Source organism: Lissotriton helveticus, chromosome 4_1 (assembly GCF_964261635.1).
Source record: "Lissotriton helveticus chromosome 4_1, aLisHel1.1, whole genome shotgun sequence".
Classification (NCBI taxonomy): domain Eukaryota; kingdom Metazoa; phylum Chordata; class Amphibia; order Caudata; family Salamandridae; genus Lissotriton; species Lissotriton helveticus.
In genome coordinates, this window is record NC_136063.1 from 199,011,705 (window position 1) to 199,036,531 (window position 24,827).

A 24,827-nucleotide genomic window follows, 5' to 3' on the forward strand; every position below is an offset into this window, starting at 1 on the left:
GGGCTGGAGGTGTGAGGGTTGCCACCCCGCTGTGCAATGTTGGCTGCAGTCTGATAAATTAGTTGTTTAACTATTATTTCTTATGCTGTGAAGCTAGCAGCTAACGTAAACTCTCTCTTTACTCAAATGATTGTTATTTCTGATATTTATGATTCCCTCTTCTTCACTGCTTTATTTTGTCCGCGAGCAAGTGTCACTCATAGTCGTTGAAATGTCACACATAATTTCAGTGAAATTATCAAAATCCTGGTCACACTCACACATACTAATCTGAAACCTTGGCAGCTATGAGTCAGTCACGTCCACACTGCCACCAGGGCCTGGTGGTCACGTGACGTAGCGCTGGAGAAGCAAACAGCGCAGCGCTGCCTGCTTCTTTACTTTCAAGTTTCTCGGGGGGGGGGGGGCAGGGCCGGGCAGAAATTAAAACTGACTCACTCACTCACCTCGGCGCCGGCGGCCTGCTGTCCAGTGTCTGCCGACTGCTGTTGGTGGTGGGGTCGGTCAGTGTCGGGTCACGGACGGTGGCACAGGCACTGTGGCAGAGGGGGGTCGGGCTAGGCCTAGGCGGCGGCGCTAGTAGCCAGTCCACTGCCAGAAGCCAGCCATTAGAATAAAATTAATTTATGGGCCTGGGCCTGGCGGGACTCTCCAACTCGGTGCGCGACTGCAGACTCCTCTCGTCAGTCACGCGCAGGCCTGCCAATGCGCATGCAGGAAGGAGGAGAATTACACCAGCCGCACCTTGAGAGGCGCGCCGCGGCCCGCGCGCAGACGCGGCAGAGGAGGGGGCAGGCATAATTCTGCGCGCTGTGCACAGGCACCTCCCCCCTCATCCTCCATTTGTTTATTGTTAGGCAACGGCCCGGTTTGCATGCACATACTGAGGCTTGCAGTTGCAGCGCTTGCTTGGGGGGGGGGGGGGTAGTGACAGTGTTCGTGCACGGTGCAGACGGTGACCTGCATGCATAGAGTGAGTCAGACACAGGATGATGTGCGAGTGCGGCCGTGAACAAAGTGAGTGTCGTGACGCACGCTGCCGGGGGCAAAATCGGCCCCCAGACACAAAACCGGCACCCTTTTCGGAAACCAGCCCTCAAAACCCTCCAGCCGACCGGGGGATTGCCCGGTGCCCGGACTCACCAGTCCGGGCCTGATGTGAGTACTATGCTGCTTCTACCACTGATGACGCTTAGCAGCAGTGGCGTAGCGAACCCTCCGCCGCTTAATGGTATGTCACTGGGTTCCGAGGGCTGATGAACTCACTCCCTCTAAAATATGTATTATTTATGGGCGTCAGCCTGAAATGCTCATAAATATCACAGTTGGGAAATGTTATGTCAGAGTGCTGTGTCCTTGGGCACACAGGCACAGTAAAGAAAGCAAAAAACATAAATTATGAAAATAGAGAGCCACAGAGAGAAAACAATGAAAAGTGTAAGTGAGAGAGATAAAAAGTAAAGAAGAGGAGAAGAAAGATGAGTAGATGCAAATGGGAAATAAAGAAAGAGAAGAAGGGTAAACGAAAGTAAGAAAACATGAAAGGGGAGAACAAAGAAAAGCTTAAGGGTAGGATGAATGGGTAAAAGGAAGCATGGGTTAATGGATTGATGGGAGGGTGAAAGGATGTACACAATAGCCTGAGTGATAGAGCCTGAGTGAATGGAAGAATGTACAGGTATGTGAAATTAAGAGAAAGGAAGAGACAAAGGATTGATGGGTGGAAAGATGGATAGATACAGGGATATATTGATGGGTGCAAGAACGAATGTATATATGAAACAGTGAAAGGATAGAGGGATTGACGAAAGTTTAGTTGGATATGTTGGTGGATGGAAAAATGAAAGGAAGAGCAGTTTGATGAATGGATAGATGGAAAGGTGAGAGGATAGATAGATAAGATGGTTGAACGGAGGAAGAAAATGTGAATGGCACTCTTCTAAGGAGAGTCGTGTTCGCTGGCTTTACAGGCTCACTGTGACCAGAGGTATGGCTCAAAGTGGGGGTTATTTTAATTTTCTGGCCACTCCATTGCTTTTTAGACACTACAAGAAACAGACACAGTGGCACCATCCCTTTCCAATCTCCCGGTGTGCCAGATGCATGCCAACCCACTACTGTTGTTTCATTAAAAAAAATAGTCCTAATTCCCTTTGCCGTCACCTCATTGGTGGATGGAGCAGAATTCAGTGATGTGAACCAAAGAGCATTGTAGCGCAAATGGGAGGCACACACTGTTGAGACAGAAAGAGGAAAGAACAAAAGCAAGCACTGGAAAATGCATTAGGTTTTGCCTTTGTGATTAATAATTAGCTGTTTTTTGTTGTAAGTTGTAGCTTGCTGAGTACTTGTACAATACAAGTTACAGAAAGTCTGTTAAAGTGTTATGACTTGTTTATGTACAAAAAGGCAATATATTGTGCTGCTACTAGTTGTATAGTGCGGGTAAGTAATAGCAACATTTTTATTTAATTGATGTAATAGAAATATTATGTGGCATATTTACAAGCCCCCTGCGCCAGCAGTATGTCACTTCTTGTGAGGTGCTGGTGGCACATGTCACTGCTCCATATTTACAAGGACAGGAAAAGCCACGCTGTGTGGCTTTTCCTGTCCTTGTAAATACAGCCCCTTTACTCGCACCACTTTGCATGAAATGGGCGTTCCATGAGTGTTGCTGTGGGCTCCCTTGAGCTTTGAGCCGACGGGCTCCTGGACGACGCACCTGCGTGCCGGTTCTGGCATCAAGGCCTTTGACGGTTGTTTGGCGGCCTTCTCTTCCACCCCTAACTATTTTCTCTACTGATGAGGGAAGTTATCCCGAAACCCGAGCCATGCCTCGGGCGATACCCAAAAACCCGGGACATGTATCGGGTCTAGAGATCATCAGTTCAACAAGTACCTACTTGCACCCACTGGGGTGAACCACTCAAGAACTCCATGTACCAGAGTCCCTAGGGGCGATCCGGAGGAGGGGCTAGCGGTGTGCGGTCCATTGCGATTGTTTCCACAAATTGGCTCCCTTGAGCTTTGAGCCGACGGGCTCCTGGACGACGCACCTCCGTGCCGGTTCGGGCATCGAGGCCATTGACGGTTGTTTGGCGGCCTTCTCTTTCACCCCTAACTATTTTCTCTACTGATGAGGGAAGTTATCCCGAAACCCGAGCCATGTCTCGGGCGATACCCAAAAACCCGGGACATGTATCGGGTCTAGAGATCATCAGTTCAACAAGTACCTACTTGCACCCACTGGGGTGAACCACTCAAGAACTCCATGTACCAGAGTCCCTAGGGGCGATCCGGAGGAGGGGCTAGCGGTGTGCGGTCCATTGCGATTGTTTCTACAAATTGGCTCCCTTGAGCTTTAAGCCGACGGGCTCCTGTACGACGCACCTGCGTGCCGGTTCTGGCATCGAGGCCTTTGACGGTTGTTTGGCGGCCTTCTCTTCCACCCCTAACTATTTTCTCTACTGATGAGGGAAGTTATCCCGAAACCCGAGCCATGTCTCGGGCGATACCCAAAAACCCGGGACATGTATCGGGTCTAGAGATCATCAGTTCAACAAGTACCTACTTGCACCCACTGGGGTGAACCACTCAAGAACTCCATGTACCAGAGTCCCTAGGGGCGATCCGGAGGAGGGGCTAGCGGTGTGCGGTCCATTGCGATTGTTTCTACAAATTGGCTCCCTTGAGCTTTGAGCCGACGGGCTCCTGGACGACGCACATGCGTGCCGGTTCTGGCATCGAGGCCTTTGGCGGTTGTTTGGCGGCCTTCTCTTCCACCCCTAACTATTTTCTCTACTGATGAGGGAAGTTATCCCGAAACCCGAGCCACGTCCCGGGCGATACCCAAAAACCCGGGTCATGTATCGGGTCTAGAGATCATCAGTTCAACAAGTACCTACTTGCACCCACAGGGGTGAACCACTCAAGAACTCCATGTACCAGAGTCCCTAGGGGCGATCCGGAGGAGGGGCTAGCGGTGTGCGGTCCATTGAGATTGTTTCTACAAATTGGCTCCCTCGAGCTTTGAGCAGACGGGCTCCTGGATGACGCACCTGCATGCCGGTTCTGGCATTGAGGCCTTTGACGGTTGTTTGGCGGCCTTCTCTTCCACCCCTAACTATTTTCTCTACTGATGAGGGAAGTTATCCCGAAACCCGAGCCATGTCTCGGGCGATACCCAAAAACCCGGGACATGTATCGGGTCTAGAGATCATCAGTTCAACAAGTACCTACTTGCACCCACTGGGGTGAACCACTCAAGAACTCCATGTACCAGAGTCCCTAGGGGCGATCCGGAGGAGGGGCTAGCGGTGTGCGGTCCATTGCGATTGTTTCTACAAATTGGCTCCCTTGAGCTTTGAGCCGACGGGCTCCTGTACGACGCACCTGCGTGCCGGTTCTGGCATCGAGGCCTTTGACGGTTGTTTGGCGGCCTTCTCTTCCACCCCTAACTATTTTCTCTACTGATGAGGGAAGTTATCCCGAAACCCGAGCCATGTCTCGGGCGATACCCAAAAACCCGGGACATGTATCGTGTCTAGAGATCATCAGTTCAACAAGTACCTACTTTCACCCACTGGGGTGAACCACTCAAGAACTCCATGTACCAGAGTCCCTAGGGGCGATCCGGAGGAGGGGCTAGCGGTGTGCGGTCCATTGCGATTGTTTATACTGTTAGAAGCTATCTGCCTTTTCCGTGGAAAGAGAGCTTATCTTGAGAGTGAATGTGGCTTAAACAGTGTTAACAGCTTTAGTAGAAGTATTGTAAATGAGTGCAGCCAGGGGAAGTTAGCAAAACAAAACAGTTCCACACAAAAGCGAATGAATACAGTAATTTGGCCCTGGGAACTGATAAGAGCCCCCTTTTAAGATATATTAAGTACAAGAGATTTCACAGGGATTCAGAAAAAGCCAGCAGGAACACACAGGAAAAGGGCAAATAGGACTGATGACGCAGGAACTAAGGGTCTGCCTGTTGGAAAAATATGGTGTTCACTGAGGTGGCTTCCTTTGAACCGTATATCCAGAGAGGTAGGTACCACAAAGGTTAATGATGATGATTGGTCTATAGGATAATGTGGGCTGTCACCCGGGCACCCCAAGGTCAGCAACTCCATAATGGTACTGTTGACTATGGTCATGTTTAGTATCAAAAAACATCCCTCATCACCCCTGACAGGATTCCAATGTCTGGTTTGATGTGGCATGCACCCAGGTTGCTACCTTAGAGGTTGCCCGCCTAGTTGCCCAAGCCTTTCCTGTGCCCTGGCTTGCAACGTGCAGCTTCTACTACCTTTCAGGAATCTGATCCCCAGCCAGGCAGTGTGAACACTCAAAACGAAAGGAGTGCCTCAGAAGGAGGTAACAGTTTCCTCCCTGACAAGATGGCTAGTGAAGTGGCACATCAAGGCGGTGAGCTTCAAGGCATACACTGTCTCTGATATGCTCGCAGGTTGACTCCCAAAGGGGGAAGCCACCATCCACTTGCCCCCAGGAACATTGGCACCCAGGCAGATGGAGAAATTAGTTAGGAGGTGTACACCCTTAAAAGGCTAGCAACACCTATAGGATGGGCTATCTGGGTTATACTGCTGAGGAAGGTTTCTGCCATTTTTAGAAGTGGTGGCATAGAGGGTTCTCGGTAGAAAAAGGGACACTCACCCCCCGGATTTAGGTCAATTCAACGTCAGATTAGCCACTGGAACAAGTAGCCCATTGGCCCCTAAATCTAGGACTTAAGAGGCACCCCAACACCAGAACCTCAGAACTGTGAAGGCTTGTAACCAAGGACAAAAAAGAGACGAGATTCAGCGACTTCAGGACCTGCACAAAGCAAAGACGCGATAACCTGCACCTCTGGCAACCAGTATTCAGAATATTTGAAAATATTTTTATCCAGCAGTCACAAATTGACATATATTCTAACATCAGTCTAAGTCCATTAAAAATGCACCCAGGATCAACTTATACTGATGTTAGAATATATGTAAATTTGTGAGCACTGTATAAAAATATTAAAAGAATTCTATATATTGGATTTTATTTCAGGTCAAGAGGTGTATGGTGACTGTTTCTCATTATCCGTGCACTCAGTGTCTAATCCTGGGCACAATACAGGTTGCAATGTTCTTCACTTAGAGGGGACAGTGGTAAAGTACGGTGTTTAATTTTGCCTCAGTTACCAATTGTAAGCCTTTGTTGTACCTGCGGCAACCATCCTGCAACTGCACAACTGGGACTTGTCCTGGACCAAAGACAGAGGGACCCCTTTGAACACCACCAACTCCAGACTCCTTTGGACTAGTGGCACTAGTCCTCTGCAGCCCGCAGGTAAAAACACAATCCCAGAACCAAAGAATCACTAGCCATCAGGCCCTCCAAGGGATCAGCCAAAAGTAGATAGTCCACTGCATTGTGGGAAATGTAGCCCTGACCTGCAGCAAGGTTCAGGCAGCTACTGTTTTTCCCTGGACCTCCAGACATCAAGTATGATCTTGCCGACCTTACCGGTACCTAGACTTGTTGGTGACCATATGGTTACCACCATCTTTACTCGAAGCTGCACCAAGTGGGCACCACGCAGCACCTTCCACAGACCACAGCAGTGGCTCCATTGTCGACTTTTTGCAATGATTTCCTCTCCAGCACTGTATAAGCCGTACACCCAGCTCTCAGCACCAAGGACAGCCAGGGTAGCTCTGCAGCTGGGCTCTCGGGCCAGGCAAAACTAAAACTGGCTGTTGTGGTTTGGTCTTGGGACCAGCATCTCCTTAACCCTCTGTAGGTTCCACGTAACGCGACCTGTAAGTGGCCGATTGTTACTAGTTTTTTTCCCATTGTCCACAAGGTTTACAGTAGAGTATTGCACTGATTTATTGTTTCTTCTGAAATTATTTGCATCTGATTGTTTTCATTTTGGTGTCTAAATTAATATAAAAATCTGCTTTATTTTTATAAATTGGTTTAGCATTTTATAAGTCGAGTCAATTACTTATTGTCCATGCTGGAATTCTGAAATGCTCAACACATGTCCCTCTAGTAAAGCTGGACTGCTCTTTGCCACTTTACCAGGCATGATCTAAGGATTTATTATTGTGAATCCAAGGACCATCTTTGGGGTATTGTGATAGTATTACTCGGTGAGGCCTAACCAGCATCAACACATAATACTCCACTTGCCTACAAATATTAACATGCTTTGTGCATTCACTCAAAGAAGAAAAGCGGGTTAACCCAGTGAGCAAAGGTATGTTATATGCTCTGGTAGATTGAAGCAAAATGTGAATGACAATTTAACAGACCAATAGATGAAGCCCACTGACCAGAAGCCCCTTTATACATTTATATTATGTAGGGCGTTTTTTAAAAACAATAGTCTGGTGGGTGAGAAATCTAAAGCTGATTCGAAGTCCAGACCTAATAAAAGAGTCCGAGGGATGTGCCCACTTGAGTTTCTAGAAATGAACGCCTGCAAAAGGGCCAGGGTTGGAGCTGATGCATCAAGGCCACTTAGATTTTCCTTCCTACAGCAACTTGCACTTAAAGATCTGAGCACTTTATGCTTTTACAGAAATTCCCCGGGAATGTTTAGTTTTCATAGAAATGACCCTCTCAAGATTGTTTATTTTCAGTTTCCTCTCCATGGAATGGATGGTTGATAAAGAAATAGCTTTGTGCCTGCACACAATTACGTATACCGTACAAAATTATCCCTACAGAGAAAAGAAATCTGCCTTATAAACACAGTCATTCAGTTTTAGTTCTATCAAAGCTTTAGAAATACAGCCGGGGGCATCAATTAAGGGGTTGTTTGCCATCAAGGGGTTTCCAAGGGATGTCAAATAGACATTGAGGGTATCTAATCCTAGGGTAGTTACAGTTACAGGTAATCCCAAGGGTGGCCTGTTGCATTAATACTATTGAACCACTTGGCGGCTTTTAGACAATGGATGATAAAATACGACAGAATATCCTAATTAATTGAATCAGCATCTTAGGAAAGGCACAGGACTGGTTTAACCCCTTCGCTGCGGGGTGTTTTCCCCCCGCTGTGCGGGGAGAGGTGGGCCGCGCGCGGCGCTGCTGTGCTTGTGACAGCTCAACTCATCATGAGGCACAGTGCAGCTGCACTGATGACGAGTGGAGCTCGTCACAGCCACACCCGTTTTTCGAATGTTCAGCACAGCGGGGTAATTATCCCGGCGTGCAACGTTCCAACTGCCGTGACGGCACAGTGCGAGCTGAGCTCGTCATGAGTGCAGCTGCACTGTGCGTCATGACGAGCTGAGCTCGTCATGAGCATAGAAGAGGTTAAATTGGGGAAAGCGCCGGGACAGGATGGCTTCCCTGCCATCTTCTATAAGAAATGTTGTGCTGTTCTCGCCCCGATCCTTACACGACTGTTCAATACGTTTGCGGAACACGGAGCGATACCATCGGACCTCCTACGGGCTTCTATAACAGTCATCCTAAAGCCTGGTTAGGACAGGACTAAATGCGGGGCCTACCGACCAATCTCTTTATTAAATGTGGATCTTAAGTTACATACTGGGATTTTGGCGGCCCGACTAGCTCCTCACCTACCTGAGCTCATAGACCCAGACCAGGCAGGATTTATCCCTGAACACCAGACGGTAGACAACACCAAACGAATCATTCATCTGAAAAAGAAAGCCACCCGAATACCTGGGGAGAGAATGATGTTAGCAATAGACGCGGAAAAGGCTTTTGACCGTTTCCATTGGTCCTACCTCGAGCAGGTCATGGAGCGAGAGGGGATTGGGGAGAAATTCCACACCTTTATTTTTAATTTCTATAAATTTCCCACGGCGGTGGTATGGGTGAATGGCTACAGCTCTGCTAGTTTTCCCATCGAGAGGGGCACGAGGCAAGGATGCCAACTTTCGCCCCTTTTATTCGCCTTATACATGGAACCGCTAGCCCAGAAGATATGACAAAACCGGACAGTCACAGGGATCAAGTTTGGCGGCTACATCCACACGATCAGTCTCTACGCAGACGACATAATGATCTCACTAGAAGCCCCCAGGGACTGCCTTGCCAGCCTGCCTTGCTGACCTAACCGCCTTCGCCAAGGTGGCCGGGTTCAAGATGAACACGGATAAATTCATTGCCTTAGATCTCTCACTGTCTCCTCCCACAAGATCCTACCTACAAAGCCTCTTTCCCATTCAATAGGCGTCAGACACGGTCCCATACCTAGGGATCCAGCTGGCGGCCTCACTTCCTGCCATGGTCGCAGCTAACTACAATCTACTCCGTGGGAAAATTCGGGGAGAGATAAGCCGGTGGAGACATTACCCACTTTCCTGGTTGGGTAGGATTGCGGCGGTCAAGATGACCATTTTGCCCCAAGATCTCTATCTTTTTCGGTCCCTTTCGTTGCGGCCACCCGCTGGATGGATATGGCAGACACAAGCCGAACTTGCCCAATTTATCTGGCAAGGCCGGAAACCCAGAATGCGGAAAACATTGGTCACGCTGCCCCAGAGAGGGGAGGATTGGGGATACCCGATCTCCACAAATACTACCAGGTGGCGCAATTGCGCTACCTGGTGGAGTGGAGTAAATGGGAGTCGGAGAAACACTGGCTCTTTCAAAACCAAGCGGTGGCCAGCCGCCCGCTACAGGAAATTCCCTTCCTGCGTAAGTCCCACCGGCCCTCTAATCTTTACGCCTCGTTAATAACCCGAATTCCTTTGGAAGTGTGGGACGCCACTAACACTGCCCAAGACCTTACAACCTTCCCCTCTCCCCTCACCCCATTGGTAGATAATCCCGACTTTGGCCCAGGCACAGTGGGGACAACTTTCGCCCATTGGCGTGCTGCGGGATGTCGACTCCTCTATCACATCTATGGGGCTGAGGGGGGTCATCCCTTTCTCCCAATTCAAACAAGAATATGGCTTCCAAGAAACAGAGCGGTTACGCTACCTACAGGTGAGACACTGGGCATTGCAACCACAGGTACGTGCAAGAGCAGATAAACGGCTTCTCCCTTATGAACGGTGGCTCATCTCCCGCACCTCCGACACTAAACTCATATCTGATATTTATAAGATGCTGCAGGCAACGCAGACACACATACACAACCCATGCAGGGAACGATGGGAAAGATAGTTGGGCAGAGTCGTCAGTCATAAGGAATGGGAGAAGATTTACTATAGGGCTCGCCACTCCGCCTACCACATGGGGCTCACGGAGACACTCATGAAAGTGACAACATATTGGCACTATACTCCAGAAATATTACATGAGATGGACCGTGGTAGAGAGGCGTCCTGTTGGCGGGGCTGTGGTCGGGTTGGGAACCTGGTGCACCTGCTGTGGGACTGTGACCAGATTCAACCTTACTGGATGCAGGTGTTAGACGAGGTGGATAAACATTTTCAGATGGAACTCCTGGGCTTTCCAGCATATATCTTACTAGGGCTTCCTAACCCACTAACATATCCATTACGCTCTCGAAGAGGTAGGCAAATAGCCATCGCTTTGGGCTCTGCGATGCAAAACATACTCACTCACTGGCGTATCTCCAACGCTCCCACTTTTACAGGCTGGCTGCACAGGCAGTGGCATGTACAAGGAATGGAGAAATTATCACTCACCATGACAGGGGAGGGAGACCGATATGAAGAGCTTTGGAAACCATTTAGGTCACACTTGATCACGGAATTCAAGGAAATCACATGTCCAAGGTACCTAGGACTGCTGAGGCTCACGGAGCCGAAGGAAATAGACCATTAAGGCGGACGCAGTTGTTGAGGCATAGCGGGAGGGAGCGGCGGGAAAGAATAGGGGTAGGATGAGAGCACTGAACGAATGTGGGGTTGTGGGGGAAGGGGGGAGAGGGGAGGGTTTTTTTTGGTTTTTTTTGTTGGGGGGGGGGGGGGGGGGGTAATTGCTGTTTCATTCCTGTATACCATATGCCAATACTTGGCTGAGTGTACTTTATGTGCTGCAATGTGCCTATACCAACCGAATTGCTTGTACATCCACTATCAATGGCACACGACCAGCATATATATGGTGTGATTTTATTTTGATCCTGAGCTGATTTCAATAAAAAGTGTTAAACCATAAAACACTAACCTGAAACAGAAACTGAATGACTTTAAAAATAAATACAATATTGCCATATTATGAACCCAAACCACTAGCTGGCAGGAGAATGCTTAGCATGTGAATCTACAAAACACCTGATGTTAACGTACACCTGACACTACTCACTTGTTTATGATTAGCCCAACTCATAAAACAATCTGAAAGAAATTGGAAATGCTTGTATCACAAGTTTCCTGATTGTGGGTGTTCATCAACTCACCAAATGAATTTTCTTTAGTTATTTAACTTTGTTACGTAATGATATTGCATTACAATGTATAATTGCATCATGTATGGTAAAATGTTCAAGATACATGAGAACCTTTTCTAAGAAGGAAAATGTAAAATAGCCAAATAAGCCTTTACGTTTCCCAGCGCTGCCTTGCTCAACACAAAGGCTTAGTTATCCTGGCACATAGTTTTTATTCTTTTCACATAGTGCTAATCGGGGATTCTGTCGCATTTTATTGCTCTGCGCTAATATTATACAATTGTTTGTGCAGACTGCATTCCCAAGTAAACCCCACACATATTTGAAGTCGCCGGACTGAAGACATACTGGGCAATACTACCTTAGCTAGATCTGCAGGATTTAAGTTTGTCTATTTGAGAAATGGAACAACATGTAGAGACACTTTATAAATACACATAGATATACCTCCCCAACTTGCACTATATCTTCAGGCTGCAATGAGATATTGATTTGTGGTTTGCACCTATACATAGCCCTGAATGTGCTGGAAAAACAATATCATTTGCAAGGGTGCACAAAGAGACCGAAGAGGTACATATGTGTAAATAACCTGAAGTATTTTTTTTAAACCTCTGGCGCAGAGGTGTGCAAACACCTCAGCAGTGAAAGGGTTAAGCTTGGAAATGGCGGCAATGACCTCTTCCTTTTGAATGTCCCTCTCCAGGTACTCTGCTTGGGGAGTGGTCAAGGAGGGATGCGTGGCTGAGTCCAGGAAAGAGGCGGCCTCCGTGCCATCCAGCTGGCTGCCAGTATAGAGGGTGGCATAAAAATCTCGGAAAGCCTCCGCGATCTCAGCATCCTACGAGACACATGTCCCGTCAGGCCGAACAATTTCTTTGACTTTCTGTTGCTGACGTGCTTCCCGTAACCTGTTAGCCAACACGCGGCCACACCTATCACCACCAGTATAATAAGCATGTTGCAGTCGTAGGGATGCAAATTCAGCGCGGTCCAAATCCAATGCCATTAACTGGTGCCGCATAGCTTTAAGTTGCCTCCACACCCTTGGGGCCCCCGTTCTCTGGTGCATTTCCTCTAATTCGCGAACACGGTGTGTAAGCTCTTTGCGTTTGCGTTGCCGCTCTCTGTTATCCGCCGTTGAGAGGGCTATAAACTCCCCTTGAATTACCGCCTTCAGCGCCGCCCACTGCGTCGCAGGCGTCGTATCTTGGTTGGCATTATGGGAAAGAAAATCGCTAATTGCTTCATGGATGTGCTTCACAACGTCCGTCCTGTGTACTAGCGCCTCTCTAAGGCGCCATATTCTGGGGGGGTAAGCTATAGGCGGGAGAGCGAGTGTGGCAGTGACTCGTGCGTGATCTGAGAGTGATGTAACTCCTATTGCGGTTGTGAGCGAACAAACTGGGCCTGAAGCAAAAATGTAGTCTAATCTGGCATATGTTTTGTGTGTATTTGAGTAATAGGAGTATTCCTTATCCTGGGGATGGAGCCTACCCCAGAGATCTTGTAGGACTAGGTCCCGCAATCGTTCTAGGCCGCCAGCTGTAAGTGCCTGGTGTGTGCGCTGACTGGATCTATCCAAGACATTATCAAACACTAGATTTAGATCACCCCCCCCAAGAGAACGTGTCTGTCAGGCATGGCTGTGGCCTCAGTGAGAGCTGATAGCAAGAACTTTTCCTGTCTGTCATTGGGGGCGTAGAGGGACCCAATGGTGAATGTGAGACCTCCCAGGGCGAAACGATATGTCAGAAGCCTCCCCTTAAGTTCCGCGCTTTTAAGCAATACCTCTCCTTTGAATCGCTGCGCCACTAGAATTGCTACTCCCGCTGTCTTGGTGGAATTAGAGGAGAAGAACTGCGCGGGGAATTAACGAGAGCGCAGCCGGTAACAATCGCGCGCCAATAAGTGAGTCTCCTGAAGTAAGCATATGTCAGCCTGCGTATTTTCTAGACAAGACAGGATCGCTCGTCGCTTAACAGGATTGTTCAGACCTCTCACATTGAGGGTCAAGATCTTAAGGGTGGTGGGGTCCATTACCTATGAGTTACCAGATCAGGCTAGTGAGTGAGGCCCAGCAAATAGTGCCACAGGCGTAAGCATGTGCAAGGCGTGTGGGGAGTGTGCGTCCCTGTATAGATACATAGAATCCGGAAGCTGCAGTCGGAGGCGGAGCACTGGACATCCTTCCCCCTCCCCTTCCCACCTCCCCCAAACCCCACCCACCGCCCCCCCAACTCACCCCAGAAAAAACCCCCAAAAGAAAAAAAAAACATTGCCAACAGTGTAAATTGTCCATCATCCACCGGTGATTGGAAAGGAATCAGCAATGGGGTAGTCTGTTTAGTACAGCAAAGCCCACCCTCCCGCCAACAGCCAAGGCCAAACCAGAAATATAAAAACAGCCATTAGCAAAGTCTATACAAACATCAGCCAGGTTGAGACGATTCCAAGCCAGATGATACCACCTCCACTGCAGCCCGTTGGCCATTCTTAATCTCAGTCACAGGGGGCTTCCGCACACGGCGTCGTCTGCCCTGCCGGCCCCATCGCGGCTTGCTGTCCTCCGGATCCGCGATGGGGTCACTCATCTCGTCGTCCTCCTCTGGAACGTCCAAGCCCATCAAGCGGCACGCCTCTCTCAGGGATCAAAGTTGATGGAGATTATTGTCCCTCTTGAATATTAAACGGAACGGATGGCCCCAACTATAGGAGATATGATCCTGCTGTAGATAGGTTGTAACAGGTTTGAAGGAGCTGCGTTTCTGCAGGGTAAGCGCCGATAGGTCCTGGAACAGGACAGGGGATGCAAGTGACGTGCTTTTTGGAGGATTTCTTCTTTCGTGCGATAGTCCTGCACGCATGTCAAAATGTCTGGGGGGGGCCGTCGATGAACGCGGAAGACCAACTCTATGGACCCTGTCTAGCCGTAGCTCTGACTCCAATGGTCGACCCAGGATATGATTAAATAGTTCTCTTGTATAGCTGAACAAGTCCCTAGTGCCATCTGTCAGTGTAACGCCTCGGATATGAACATTATGGTGACAAGAGCGATTCTCTAAATCTTACATATGCGTTTGCAAATCTACCTGTTGGTCGTGGATCCGTACGATCGCCTGCCGCAGTGCCTCCAGCTCATTGTCTCGTCCATCGCTCTTAGTCTCCAGCTCTGCCACACGTTCCCCAATGCCATCCACATCTCTCTGCACATCTCTGATCTCCGCCGTGAACTCCTTCTTCAGGGTATGGATGTCGTCTCTGAGATTGGTGAACAGTGCTTCTAAAAAGGCTTTGGTTATAGGTTCCGCTCCGTCTGACCGCTCAGTGGCGGGGCTGGCTACACTCGCCACCATCGTTTTGGATTGCTGACTTGCCTGGGCCTGTGCAAACAGATCTTTCACGGTCTTGTCCTTGCGGCCTCTTGTCGTGGACATAGCGATCCGCGTGCTCACACTCACAGAGCCCACCGTGTCCCCCAGGCTGCTTTCAAAATCAGGCAATCCAAGCACTAACTCCAACCAGATGCACGCCTCGGGAATCCAGCTCCACGTGCACAGAGCAGTGTCAGGCTAGCCCACACAGGACACCAGGGGACAAACGGGCCGCCCGTCCCCAGAACCCCTCTAGCTGCCGCCACACCACCAGGCACCTGTCGGTCCAGTACTCAGTCTAGTAGTCTCCTGCCTCAGCTGCCCTGCGTATACTGCTGATTTCGCCAGGCCTTTACCGCATCCAAGGTGGCACCCACCACCCGTGAGTCTCTCTTGGCGTCTTCGGGCAGTCTCCCTAAGCTCATCCGGTCTCCCCAAGACCGGGCCGTCTGCCCCTCCCGCAGACGTCGACGGCTGGGCTCCTGCTAGCGTCGTCCTCACATCCGCATGGGGGCTGCGACACCGCTACCGGATCGCCACTCCTAAGGCGCTCCAAGCAATGTCAGAGCCCCACTGGGTGGCAGCCACTGCTGCTCGCGGTCACAGCCCCAATCCGCAACAGGCGGTATCCCCCATCAGCGTTAGTCTCGGGCCCAGGTGCGGAGTCCCTGCTTCGTGGGGAGCCTCCCACCACCAACTGCCTGGTACCTGAATGCCGCTTCATTCTGGCCCCTGCTCCCGATTCCGGCCGCCCTGGAATGTGCCACTGCCGATCACCGCAAAGAAAGCAGCAGCCGACCACCGCCGAGGCCCGCTCCAAGATGGCGGCCCGCTCCGGCCTGCTGGGGCGTTGCCCACTCACGTTGCGGGGCACTAGGTATCTGCTGTCCCGGGTGCTACCAGTCCGACGGCTCCAATGTCCCTCGCGGCCGCTCCTCAAGCCACGGGTCACCCCGCGAGCTCCGCCACTCAGCCCAGCGCGCAGGCTGCCTCCACGTACCCTCTCAGGCCCAGGGCAAGATGGCGGTCAAAGTCCAGTCCCAGCCTCAGTCCATTCCCGGCCGTAGCGCCTCGTCTGTCGTTCACCGCCGGACCCACCGCCGTGTCCTGAGCCCGTTCTGCAGTCGCTCCCAGACCTCCAAGGCCAGCTAGGGCAATGTGCGAGTCCGCAGGACTCCGGGCTCTCGTGCGGCCTCGCCTGCCGTTACTCCGCCCACTAAGCCGCGGAGTACATCCGCTCAGCCGTGGACTCTGGAAGACCACTCCTGCCACTGCTCCGCTGCAGAAAGTCGCTCTATACAGTCAGTACTCCGTCCCGACTCCAATGCAGGGCCAACCGATGCTTAAAGAGCCCAGTGGCCGGTGCTAGATCTGGCCGTTGGCGGGAGCCCTAGGGCAGTGCGTCTATTCACGACGCCATCTTGCAAACCCAGGTTAGTGTTTTAAATGACTCTTGATTACGTTCCCTGAAACTCACAATGCATGGTGAAGCAGATTCTGCCTTAGTTTAATTTTCATTGTCATCGGGTTCAGAGTTATTTGTGACTAATCCGTCAAAGAAACTGTGCCTCATGTAATACCTCAGCTACATTGTCTGGCAGATGGGACAGCAAAGTAACTTCATTTCTTGCCTGTCATTTGGAAATTCCGTTTTGTATCCTCTTCTAGCAGGCATGAGGATTTCTCGTGAAAGGTATTTAGGGCCCAATTTAGATTTCAATGGACAGGTTACTCCGTCAGAATGGTGACAGGTATCCCATCGGCTGAAATCTAAATTCCCTTATTTCCCATGGTATTTATATTTCGACGGACGGGATATCTGTCATTTTATTAAGTGTTACAGTTAGGGTTGGAAAATCTAACTGCAGAGGTACCTCTTGTGCTCAAGATCTTCTGAACAAGTGTTAGTCCAACAATGAAAATGGACTGTGAGAGTTTGATTGGAAAGAAGATGCATTTTCCGATGTTTATCCACCATTAGGCTGTATGAGTACATCTTCCTCAATGTGCGACCCTCCACAAACACACCACAAAGATCTGGGAACTCATAAACGCTGCCACGCCCGACATTGCCTTTGAGACAGAAACCTGGATAAACTCCAGCTCAGCGCCACACATCGCCACCACTATCCCCAATGGATACAAGATCATCCCCAAGGAACGTCCCATCCGGCCAGGAGGAGGCTTCACTAGCATCCATAAAAGCTCCCTCCGCCTGACCACCCATTCAGATGCACCAACGACCAACATGGAACACCTCCACCTCTACTTCCAGATCCAGACCAACCCAAAAACCACCATCTGCGGCACCCTCATCTACAGACCACCCGGTCCCCCTACTTCTTGTACCAACACCATCGTCAACCTCTTTGCACCCCAAGTCCTTGCATCCACTGACTACATCCTACTAGGAGACCCCAACTTCCACCTGGACAACCAAAACGGTCCCAACACCTCCTCCCTCCTTGCAGACATCACCAACGTAGGAATTAAACAGCTAGTCACCTCTCCCATGCACAGAGCAGGTTACACACTCTACCCTGTCTTCGGTGCAGGAAGCAGCATCTCCTACAGCCACTTCACCAAACTCCTCTGGAACGACTACCACTGCATCCACTTCTCTTTCAACAAACCCACCGCACACCAGCATGCCCACTGTTTACCCTGCAGAATTGGAACAGAGTCACAGAATATCAACTCACCACATTCCTCAATGATACATCACCACCGACATCCTCTGACGTCAACACCATAACACACAACTTCCACTAATGGATCGCAAATTTGCCCCTTCAAAAAAGCCACTTGCAAACAACACGTCAAGAAAGCAAGCTGTTTCACCCCAAGGTTCAAGAGACCAGACGCACCAATAGATGGCCCGAGAAGACATGGAGAACAACAAAACCCCGGAAGCCCAAGCCGCCTTCAAAGCAGCCACCACTGCATACCGACCGACTCTGCACAGCTGGTCTCCACTCACCACAAATGACACCATAAAGTACATGAAAAGCATCCACTCAATCCAGAGCACCTTTGGACCCCTGCCCACACCGCATCTTCCACAGAGCCGCTATCGTACCCGAGCTACGCCAAACCAGCAACTGCTTCCTCGAGACGCCACCTTCCCAGACGACTGGAAACATGCTGAGATCAACCTCTTCCTGAAAAAACCCTCTGCTGACCCGACTGACGTCGAGAATGTAAGGCCCATCTCCCTGCTCCTTTTCCCAGCCAAAGTCATCAAAAAAGCTATCAAAGGCCAGCTCACTGACTTTATTGAAACCAACCACATCCTAGACATCTCCAAATCTGGATTCTGAAGCTATCATAGCACCGAGACCGCCCTCCTCACTGCCACTGACGGCATCCGCTTCCTCCTCGACCAGGGCGAAACTACGACCCTCTCGGTGGCCTTCGACACCATCTCCCACCGCACCCTAGCTACAAAGGTATCCGACTCCATGACGTTGGTATCAGAGACAAAGTCCTCAACTGGATCTGCTCCTTTCTCACCAGCAAAATACAACGGGTTAGACTCCCACCATACCTCTCGAAACCGACAGCGATCAGCTTCGGAGAACTCCAGGGCTCTTCCCTCAACCCCACCCTTTTCAATGTCATTATCAGGAACCCGGGCTCAACATCGTCTCCTACACCGACGGCACAGAGCTGATCCTCTCTGCCCTCAAAGAACCCACTGTCGCCAGGACCAACTTCCACAACGGAATAAAAGCCATTGCTGCATGGATGAAGGACAGGTGCCTGAAGCTCATCTCAGACAAGATAGAAGTCTTGATCCTGAGACACTCCCCCTCTACTCGGAACGACTCCTGGTGGCCCTCTGCTCTAGGAAGTCCTAACCCCATGAATCTTGCATGAAACCTCAGCATCGTACTGGACTACTCGCTCACAATAGACAGTCAGATAAACACAGGCTCCTTGGCCTGCTTCAACACACTCCACCTGCTTCGAAAGACCTTCAGATGGATCCCCACTGAATCCAGGAAGACAGTCACCCAGTCCCTCATCAGCAGCAGACTCGACTGTGGCAACGCACTGTACGCCGGCGTCACCCTGAAACTCCTCTAAAGACTCCAGAATGTTCAGAACACTGCAGCAAGACTAATCTTCAACATCCCTAATCGCAGCCACATCACTCAACACCTCAACAATCTCCACTGGTTTCCAGACAACAGAAGAATAACCTTCAAACTCCTCACCCACACATACAAAGACCTTCACAAGGCCGAACCCGCATACCTGAATCACCGCCTCACATTCCACATACCAAGCAGACACCTCCGCTCTGCCCAGCTTTGCCTGGCTATCGTCCTACAAATACGCAAAACCAGGACCAGAGGAAGGTCCTTCGCCTATCTCGCCTTCAAGATATGGAACACCATGCCCATCCACCTCAAGAAATAATTCTTGCTGATGATAAAAAGAAGAACCTCTGTGGATGAACTCAGCACTTAGTCTGATGTGCTGTGCCCATCCACCCCACAGCGCCTTGTGACCCTCACAGGTGAGTAGCCACACCTTACAAACCCTGATTGATTAAGGGTCAGCTGTAAGAAATGTTGAAGAGCATAGTTTGCAAGAGTTTTCTGATGCGGGTGTTGTTGAGCCCTGCTTCCAGGAGTGACTTCAGGATATTCCATGGGTTAGGGGACTGAATGCCCAAGGATTTGCCCCCGTTCTTCAACCGTTTGAAGGTACATTGAGTTAGACGGAATTTGCCCCCGTTCTTCAACCGTTTGAAGGTACATTGAGTTAGACCACTTTTTTAAGAAGTGTGTGGTTGGGAGCAAATGGGCATAGGTAGATTGGTCCTTTCCCCGTAAGCTACTCTGGCAGCAGAGATGATCCTTGCTTCCACCAAGAATCACTGTATGAGTTCCGGCACATTCTGACTACCTAAGTTTGCAGTATTTAAAGCCTGTCAAAACGTAAATAAAAAATATTATAAATACATATTATAATTTTATTAGACCCGGGCTTTGTAATTGATACGTAGTAACACCTTTTGGCATCCAAATCATTACCTAAGCGGATGATACTCAGTTGGTGGTTTCACTCAATCAACCGGACAATTCAGTCTCGGGACTGGCCTTATGCCTTGAAAATGTGTCTAGTTGGATGGACAGCTCTTGTTTAAAACCTAATGGAGCTAAGACAGAGCTGATGCTCTTGGGCAATCCCACCACATTGAGCATAGACTCACTTTGGCTTAGCTGCTTTGGGCTACCACCCTCCCCAAAAGAACAAATTAAGAGTCTCAGTGTTTGGCTGGAATGCAATCTTGACTTTAAGGAGCAAGTACGCAAGGTTGCAGCTTGTTGTCATGAGATTTTATGAATGTTAAGAAAGATCCTCCCCTTGCGCCCTTTCTCTGCAAGAAGAGTGCAGGTCCAAGCATTGATCTTGTCACGCCTTGACTATGCTAATGCTCTATATCTAGGAAGCCCACTTACTGCCATCAAAAAATTGCAGATTGTGCAAAATTGCGCAGCACGTCTGCTCACAAATACTTCTTAATGCCTCTCAGCTAAACCGACGCTCGCATCACTCCATTGGCTCCCGATTCAAGAGAGAATCCAGTTCAAGGCTTTGTGTATTACACAAAAAGCACTCTCAGGCAAAGGCCCACCTATCATAAGGTCCATTATTCGACCCTATTGCTCCAATAAGTCTTTAAAATCAGATAACAAGCAACTTGTGTCAGTCCCAAAAATAAGAAAAACGTGAAGCAGAGGGCATCGCTTTACATATAATGCCATTAGATTGTTGAATCTCTTGCCCCTCTGTATCCGCCTCGAACCAAACTGCCAGAGCTTTCGTAAGCAGCTAAAGACCTTTTTGTTTCCCTAACTATGTTCAAAGTCGAATCTGCACCGCTATTAGCGCTGGTATGCCCATGGGTAACCATGCGCTCTAGAAATGTCTTTCATTCATTCATTCATTCATTCATAATGTTTTAAAAACGTTCAATGTTTATTTCAAAAGTTGTAAACCTGATATACAATTTTTATAGAAAACTATGAAAGCATGGCAAATGTTATAAAAGTTGATGATCCATAGCTCTGATATGTTTCCTTTTCAGGCACATGAGACCCCATTGCATTACTGTGCACGAGTGGGAAATTCAGACGTTCTTCTGGAGATGCTGAACCACATTAGCTCCAGTCGGATGCAACAGGTGATCAACAAGCAAGCAAAGGTACTGTTTCAGCACTTTATTTTTTGATTTTACTCTATTTACAAACAGGTAGGCCAAATACTCACTGGCTCTCTCCTCTAATTTTCATGAAGTTACAACATTTTCAGCGGATTATCAGATTATTTAGGGGTAGGATCAGGGTGCAAATGCACCTTATCTTTCTTTCTCCACCTGGAACTTATTTTCCCAATGGAGGTGTTGCTAGCCCTAGAGCACAATGATATATGGATGTGCTTGGGTGGATTTGCATCTAATTCACACCTATACTGTAGAGGCTAGCCCTAATTGACACTGTTGGAAAATGTTTGGGCTGAGGTACCTCTGTCACCCTATCCTTAAGGCAGCAGTAATTTCTCAAGCATATTTCCCAGAACAGAGCATTTGTCTGCACAGGAGTTATCAGTCACTCGACAAAACAGAGAATTTTGGGTTACAACCCAATATTAGGCTTTAAGTATATTTCCTCTAGGTGGGTATGACAAACCATTGCCTTTGTAAATAGGCACTAAGGTGTTGATTTGTGGGTGGCCGCTACATTCTCTATGACCACTCACTGTTCTTCCCCTGGGAGCAGCCATGTTCCTGCCCCTAAATGTAAAGTTGTGACTGGATCTCTATGTGCAGATTTTCCAAGGATGTATGTTGTATCTAAGGACATACATTCTGCTAGATACAGATTCTATGAATCCAGATCTTCTATTTTCATCAACAAAGGGCATGGAATTTGGCAGATTGCCTTTTATAGTCTTTGTAAACATTGAATTATTTCTCCTAGCCTTCAAAAAAAGGCTGGCTTCTCATAGGGGGTACAGTCCTTGACAACTATTCAGTATATTGTTTCTGCGTTTTTCATGATGTAACCAGGCAAGGTCCTTGGTCCATGCACCAGACTGATGGATGGATGGAAAACATGAAGAGCAGTCTGTATAATTTCAATTAAATATCATAGGGTGGTATCAGACATTGACACATTTATTGGGTTCTAAATGTATCTCTGAATCACATGGTACAGGCATTCATGGTTACAGGTTGAAATTAATATCACTGTAGGAACCATCCCACATAGAGTTACATTCAAGGTTTTTTCCTTATTGTAAAACATCTGAAGGTTTGTTCCACTTATCTGGAATATTCTATGTTTTCCTTGGACTTCTTACATCAGTGGAGACCTCTCTTTTTCATCATGTTTATACTCATATGCTCAACTGGTTGTGATGCCAGGCTGTGTTCTACGTTTTATGCTAAAAAAGGAAATCTTAAATAACTTGACTTCTTCCAAAGAGTGAGTGGTGTGGCAATGTTCAGGGTAAGAAAGAGAGGAAAAGGGCATGGCTTTACTGTAATCACGTTACTTTCCATGTAATTGAATCTAAAATTTAGAGGTTTCTGCTTTTGTTTGCATCCCTTGTTCTGATGTTAGGACATCAGTGAAGGCACTGGTATTACCTTGTTTAGATCACTTACATGTAGACTTAGCACCGGCTTTTCAAACCCTAATCGTCTCAAAACCTGTCTTTAGTCTAGACAGTTGACCTTTCTGAGTTACCATTGACAGGTCAGAAAAGGTGTCTCCTATCTGATGGCTGCCCTGTAAATTGGACAACATTTAAAGTTTGGCCAACTAAGCCAGCGAATCTCTAAGGCTTCTGAGGGTGAGGGAGGTTCAGTATCTGGTGTGTCCAAGATGTCTAGGAGACGCTTTGTTCATTAACTTGAAATTCCAACTTTTCTTACACCTGGATGATGATGATGACAACAACAGTTGTTTAACTGCTTATAACAGGTGATAATTAACAAAAGTTAGGCAGATTCCTGACTACATTCAGTTTAAAACAATCCAAAGGCCCATTTTTCTATGGAATATTTTTGAACTTTATTTGGGTTTTTGCTTTGATTGAAATGTTTATTCTTCATGGCTATATATCAGTATGTTTTATAATCCTTTGTGGTTTGCTACAGAGTTGTAAGATTATGGATACACGTTTCTTTTAAATTGATGTTCCATTATATTATGCCATTATTATATTACTTATACAATGCTCATATGACATTAAGATTGTCCTCTGTCAGTGCATATACCAATAAAAGAAAATTTGAGCAAAACACCTTGTCAAAGAGTTGTTAAGAAGGGGAAAATAAAAAATGATCATTGCTAAAATAACAGGATAATTTTGATATTTAAATGTTCTCTATCGAATCTTATGTATAATATTACTTATCAGTCCTTTTTGAAAAACACATTTTTAACTGTTTCACTTTTTATTCTTATGTTAATGCATCTTGTGCATTTTTGTCCATAAACATGTAGAGTAGTTTAGCTGTTCATTTAACTATTTGAGAATTTGGGAACATCCAGGCTATAACATGTCTTACTATTGCCTCTGATGTCTTGTGAGCATGAATTCTAATCTACTTCTGTGGGAAGCCTTTCCCCATCAACAAACAACTTCAACACCTTTTATGAATCGGATAATGTAAAGCTGAAAGGCTCACCCAAAATCCTGGGTCCAAAATTAGTAAAATGAAGACACTAGTTGAAAAGGGAGCTGCTATCTAACCTCTCTTTTTCATTACAGAATGGTTGGTCTCCACTGTTGGTGGCTGCAGAACAAGGGCACACCGGCATTGTCAAGATCTTGCTCCAAAGTCACGCCAGGGTAGACGTGTTTGATGAGGTAGTATTAGTATGAACTATGTTGTGACAGCTAAATTCTAACAACATTTTTTTAACAGTCTCTGTTTTCTATTGTACAAAAGTAAATATTATACAATTCTTTTGTGAAAGCTACAGGAATTGAAATGTGAATCCCTTTTAGTATGTATATGAGAGGAAAGATTACCGTCCACCCCATTATCTTGACCCCATTACATCGGCTGCCCACTACAAGGATCTCATTATTACATTGCATATGGCCATTACTTTAACCTCCAATCATCTCAACTTGTATCATTCACCCAATATAGATAGAACTTGAATTGGCACCTTTTAGTGATTTCATCACATGGAAATTTCTGCATTGATAGCATAATATTCATTGTCGGTCTCACTATAGTCTAGAAGGATTTAAAGTATGATATTTTTTTTAATTCATGAACAGAGACCTGTTTTCAGCTGAGTCCTTGCATATTTTGAGAATTTCATTTATGACTAACTGAAACATTCCCTTGAATCCATGCTCATATGTGAAATCAAGATATGCAAGACATGAATTGCTCTCATAAAAGGATTTTTCTCATAAATATTGTGGCACATTTTTAAAAGGGCCTATAAAAGCATAGGAGTAGAAAGATAGGCAAGTCATCAGATATATTTCAATATTAATACCATGGCTTGCAAGACCTAGGGAGAGTGTCATACTAATGAAATGCTTTTTCTATGATTCTCCTGTTTTATGCCTAACATTGTGTCCTGTGTTCTGATATTGCTCATGGAAGTGTGATAGTAATAAAATGTTTCTTGTATCATATCCCTATTTTATATCTACTATTATTTCCTATGTTCTCCGATATTGCTCCTGATGGACTTGCATCCTAGCATGGCAAAGCTTCCCTACATCTGGCTGCTGAGAACGGCCATGACCAGATTGCAGACATCCTACTGTGGCACAAAGCCTTTGTCAACGCTAAAACCAAGCTAGGAATGACACCGCTCCACCTCAGTGCTCAGAACGGCTTCAACCATTTGGTTAAACTTCTGGTGGAAACTCACCTGGCCAGCATTGATGCCATGTCTCTGGTAAGTAGGGCTTTATAAAGAATTAAGTGGTTATCATTGAAAGGAAAGATAACTATACCCTGATGATATGGGATGAATAATCCTAAAATGGCCACAACGTAAATGATGGCATCACCCACTCACTCAGTAACTTGTACATAGTAAGCCCGATTC

The 24,827-nt window shown here is 47.6% G+C and overlaps 1 protein-coding gene across 1 annotated transcript in view; it reads left to right on the forward strand.

Moving 5' to 3' along the window:
• Window positions 1-24,827, forward strand: part of LOC144827102 (uncharacterized) — a 466,306-nt gene that overhangs the window by 248,025 nt on the left and 193,454 nt on the right. Inside the window, exons 15-17 of the mRNA XM_078685542.1 lie at window positions 20,822-20,938; window positions 23,515-23,613; window positions 24,474-24,674. Coding sequence (XP_078541668.1) covers window positions 20,822-20,938; window positions 23,515-23,613; window positions 24,474-24,674 — 417 coding nt within the window. The remainder of the gene's footprint in view (window positions 1-20,821; window positions 20,939-23,514; window positions 23,614-24,473; window positions 24,675-24,827) is intronic.